Source organism: Manacus vitellinus, unplaced genomic scaffold (genome assembly GCF_001715985.3).
Source record: "Manacus vitellinus isolate BGI_N305 unplaced genomic scaffold, ASM171598v3 scaffold_47_pilon, whole genome shotgun sequence".
NCBI classification, from domain to species: Eukaryota; Metazoa; Chordata; class Aves; order Passeriformes; family Pipridae; genus Manacus; species Manacus vitellinus.
In genome coordinates this window covers 24,984-30,090 of record NW_021940585.1, presented here as the reverse complement: position 1 = coordinate 30,090, position 5,107 = coordinate 24,984, and the positions used below count along the sequence as shown (strand labels likewise).

General features: G+C 54.0%; 1 protein-coding gene across 1 annotated transcript in view; it reads right to left on the bottom strand.

Moving 5' to 3' along the window:
• Nucleotides 1-2,982: 2,982 nt before the first annotated feature.
• CSF1 (colony stimulating factor 1) overlaps nt 2,983-5,107 on the bottom strand; it is a gene marked incomplete at its 5' end in the record, with an annotated part of 6,540 nt that continues 4,415 nt past the window's right edge. Inside the window, 4 exons of the mRNA XM_029962555.1 lie at nt 2,983-4,298; nt 4,580-4,632; nt 4,720-4,775; nt 4,970-5,097. Coding sequence (XP_029818415.1) covers nt 4,581-4,632; nt 4,720-4,775; nt 4,970-5,097 — 236 coding nt within the window. The remainder of the gene's footprint in view (nt 4,299-4,579; nt 4,633-4,719; nt 4,776-4,969; nt 5,098-5,107) is intronic.

The following is a 5,107-nucleotide window of genomic DNA, read 5'->3' as shown; positions in this document are numbered from 1 at the left end:
TGTATAGAGTATATAATAGAAGTAATGTAATTATGTGCTATATATAATGTATAATATAGTTATGTATAATACAATTATATGCATAACATACATATCGTTATTAAATTATATAAATTAAATAAAATGATAATATACATTTAAAAGAAATTACATTTAAGTATCATTTATTAATACATAATGATTAATATATGAATTAAATGACACTTTAAATAAATTATTACATGAATTAAATTAAATATAAATATATAAATTAAATATGTATGTATATGTAGATTCATAAAATAAATAAATTTTATTAATTAAAGATGAATTGCATATAATTGAATAAATTATATAATAATTATATATATAGTAATATATAGTAATTGTGTAAATTAAAATAAATAGTTACACGTTTATAAGTTGTATATCAAATATAAAAATTATATAAATTAATTATAGAATTTTATATAAATTAGATCTAAATATATATGCTAGTAATATTAATTAATCTATTATTTAATTTTATTGCATAATATTTATTAAATAATATTTCGTTTACATAATATTTTATTAAATAATATAATTTAATTTTATTAATTTAATAGATTAATTACATAAACGTTATGTCATTATGCGTACATTGCGCACACATTATATATGTTTAGATACAAATATTTTAATTAAATAAATCAGATTAATTGCTTCAGTTCGATTATTAGTTAAATCCCGGGCCGGGGGTGCTGAGCCCCCTCTGCAGGTGCTTGGCCCGGGCAGGACCTTCCTCCCTCGTCCTCCTCCTCCTCCCGGGGGTCTCCCTGCGGGGGGGTCTCCTCTGACCCCTTTATTCCGGGGAGAAGGGACGCCCCCGGCCCGTCCCCGGGGGCACCGAGGGGCCCGTCCTGCCCCTTGGGCAGTGGTGCCCGGCTCTGGGTCCCCAAGGGGCTCTGGGGACCGACCCGTGCCCCTGTCCCAGGACAGGCCCCCCCTGTGCCCCCCTGCCCCCGGGGCACCCTGACCCCGACCCCACAGACAGCGGGGGGGTCCGAGCCCTGCTTTCCCAGGGGCATTCCCTGAAAGTACAGCCTGGGCAAACATCAGCACTCGGGTTAAAACCCCGGGGGGAAGTACAGATAAGGGCCTTTAACCAAAATCGCTCTGTCTGGCCACAAAACGGTCCCTGGCCACCAAAATCCTGCAGCGGCTCCCGGGCCAAACCCCTGTCCCGGCCCCGCCGTGCCCCCGGAGCCGCGGCCTCGGGGCCTTTCCGGCACTTCTGCCCCGTCAGCAGCTCTGCGGTGCCCGTGGCCACGCCGGGGAGGGTTCCCAGGGCGGGCAGAGCCCGCGCCGGGCATTTGGGGGGGTCTCGAGGCACTTGGGGGGTTCTTGGGTTGGTCTCAGAGTGCTTGGGGGGTTGGGGGCAGCGGATGAGCTGGGAGGTCCCAGCCCTGCCAATGCCACAACCACCAGGGATGCTGGGGACCCCCAGAACCCCCGGGGTGGGTGGTGGGGTGGGGTGACCCCAATCTGTCCTGCCCTGTCCCATCCTGTGCCAGCCCTTGCTCCAGGTCCCAGGAGCCACTTGCTGATGCCTTTCCCTCCCAACACCCACCTTTTCCCCCAAATCCTGTTTTCTCATCCCATCAAAGCAGCTTTTTAAGGCACAAACACCCATTTGGGACCCCCGGGGTGCCACCACCCCCTGTCATTCAACACTGGGGAGGGGGGTTCTTTTCCCCCCTCCCGTACAAGCGTGGAGGGACAGGGATACAACTCCATGTCCCCCCCAGCTGTGGGATCCCCAACGTGGGGGGTTAGAGAAGGTTTTGCCCTCCCAAATTGCAGGGGCCTGGGGTTGGGGAGCTGCTCAGGGCACAGAATCTCCTCTCTGCTCCCACTGGGGTCGGTGGTAGGGTGGGGAAAGGCCACCAGCTGGGGACATGAGAAGCAGAAGGACCCTCCCGGCCTGAACCTCGGGATGAGGAGAAAGGCTTTCACTTTTTTCCTGCATTTTCCACGTGCTTCTACAGGTTCGGGCTGCTCGGAGCAGCCAGAAAAAGCTGGGGCTGAGGGATTTTGGGGTGTAAATCCTGAGCTCTCCCAAAGCTTTAAGCTGCCATCATTCAGCTCCAGAGTGAACACCCTCTCCTGGGCAGCCAACATCCACCTGGAGCTGCCTGGAGCATCCAGGAGCAGGGAAGGGGCTCTTTGCCCCCAGCACCCCCAAATCTGGGCACTCTGCCCATCCTTAAGAGCAGCCTCCGACCTCAAATACCCCCCAAATCCGACCACAAGGATTGTGGCCCGGATCCAGTGGGATATTTATAGGATATTTATAGGTCCCACTTCCCTGGGAAGGGGATGTGGACCTGGGAAACCCCCGGCTGCTGCTGAGGAGAGGAAGAGCTGGGCTGACTCAGCTCCTCTCGAGGAATCCTGTTTGTCAGCAAACGACCGGCCACAAACGCTCCTGGATCCCATCCCGCCCTTCCCAACGGCCGGGATGAGCAGGGGGAGGGTCACCCTGCACCCCCCGCAGCTGGGAGGGGCTCAGGATGGTGTGGAAGCCCCCCAGTATCCCCCCAGAAATGCCGGATCCCTGCAGGGGGGGTGGGACATGGGGCTCCCCCGCTCCTGGAAAGAGGGAAATGGAGCCAAGGGGGCTGAGGGAGAGGAAGGAAATGCCTCTTCCAGCGCTGTCTCTCCAAGCAAAGCGGCTCCAGGAAGCTCTGCCTCAAGTGTGTTTGCTTTAAGCAGCTGCTTCACGCAGATTTTGGGGGGGCCTCAGCGGCGGATCCGGCGCCTGGAGCTCCCAGTGGCGGGGGCAGGAAGGATGGATCCATCCCATCCCTCTGCTCTCATTCCAGTGGCCATGAACTCCCACGTGCATCCACAGGGAATCGGGGCAGGGTGACACAAGCCAGGACTTTGCCCCTCAGGGACCCCAGGGCTGGCACAGGGGGGGGTCACAGGCTCCAGCCCCCCCTCACTTACACCAAGCTACACCTCTCTGTTTATTAATAATATTAAATATACAAGTTGTTTTCCATTATTTTCTTTAAATAGATTTTTAAATGCCTTTGTATAAAATATTTCAACATTTCATTGTATAAAAAAAAAAACAAACAACAAAAAAAACCACAAACCAACAAAAAACCCAAACAAACAAAAAAAAAGGCAAATTCAATCCAACAGGGGTAAAGGCAAGTTTTCCCCCCCAGGATCAGCTCCTCCATGGTGTAAACTTACACCACAGCAGGAGTTTGGCCCCAGCCTTCCTGCTGCATTAGGGCTTTCCTCCTGCTTTACACCAGTCCCTCACACAGGAACCCCCTCTCTCTGACAGTCATAAATACACATATATATATAAAAAACCCAAATTAATAGCGATGCTTTCCTTAAAAGCAGTTTGGTTTGTCCATATTTTCATCCTTCCTAGAAAAATAACACTTCAAACCCCCAGAGCAGCTCAGGCCATGCTTCACCCGGGGTCGGACGGAGCCGCTGGATTTTAGGGGGTCTCCAGAGCTGGTGCATCTTCCCAAATCCAGCTGAGCCTAAAAGCCCCCAGAGGCGTGGCTGGGGCTGCTCCATCTCTCAGGTCCATGTGGATCCCGTCCTTCCCGGCCCCATTCCCTTCTCCAAAACGCAGGAACGGGATCCCAGCGAGTCCAGCTCGTGGCAAGGACCCCGCGAGGGGCAAAGGGGCCCCTCCAAAATACTTGTGCAGGATAAAGACTCTCATCAGCTCTATTAAAAACAGCCCCCGAGGAGGGCGAGGCCGAGGCCAGCTCGGACACGGAGCGGCAGGAGGATGGGAATGGGGACGGTGTCAAGGGTCACCCCCAAACCCGGCCCCACACGGGCACGGGGGGGGGCTTTAAATATTCACAGTGTGAGGGTTTGAGTTGCAAATCAGGGCTGGGGGGCCCCCCACAGCATCCAGGATGCTCCAGCTGAAGCCTTGGGAAAGGCAGGGTGGAGGGAGGCAACGGGTGCTGCTCCAAACCAGAAGAGCCAGAGGATTGAGGAGCTGGACCTCTCCATCTTCAGCCACGTCCAAGCAGGATCCACCATTCCAAATCCAGCATCTCCAGCTCAGCACCACGGCGTCACCTCAGCCACTGCCACCATCCCGTGACAGTCCAACGCCTTCCAGCCCGTCGCTTCCCGGTGCTGGGGGTCCCCCTGGGGGCACAGCCCCCCATCCCTTTGTCCCTGCCAGGGAGGGGTTGCAGTCTCTGGCCGAGGGAAGAGGGAGCGTCGGGATCCTTCCACCCGGATCCGTCCCCCACCAGCTTCACATCCCGCCTGGGGCCCTGGGAAAAGCAGGAGAAACGTGATGGGGAGCTGAGGATCTGCCAGGGAGGGGGAGAAACGCATGGAAACCACAGGAAAAAATACTCGGAGTATTAAGAAAGCGCCGGTAATGGATTAACGAGCTGAGAAACCGCACGCTGGCAGCGCTGGGGCCCAGACCTGCTCCTCTCCAGCACCTTCCCACCCAGAATTTCCCTGCCTGTGGTCCAAGGGGACAGTCCAGGGAGTCAACATTGGCTTGGACAGGAGCCCTGTGAGGTCCCATCCAACCCCTGCTCACCTCAGAGGTCCTGAGTCTCCAGCTCTGGACATTCCCTCACTCCCTGCAGCGCCCTGGGAGGGAAAGGGGGGTGGTTTAGGGCAGGGTCGCCGGGGTGGGGGTTCCCAAAGCCCCCCCAGGCAGGATGATATCACACCCACCTCCTCTCTGGCTCCTCGGGGTCGCAGTCTCCATCTTCCAGTGGCTGCTCCAGGACCTGTGTGGAGAGAGGGAAACAGGGAATGAGCCCAGGGGAAGGGGAAGATCTCCCCAGTAACACCCTCCCACCCCACTCAGCTCCTCCACTTGTCCCTCCATCTCAAAATGATTGGGAAAACGAGGCTCAACCCCCACTGGCCACGCGGGAAACTGAGGGGGGAGAGGCTGTCGGTGCGGGGAGGGGGGTCTTACCCTGCACTTATACTTGTAGAAGAGCAGCCCCCCCACTGCCAGCAGCACGGCCACCACGCCGGGCACCACGACGAACACCAGGGGCTCCTGGAGGCCCTCCCGGCCGGGCGGCTCCTTCCTGCGCTGCTCTGTGCCCGG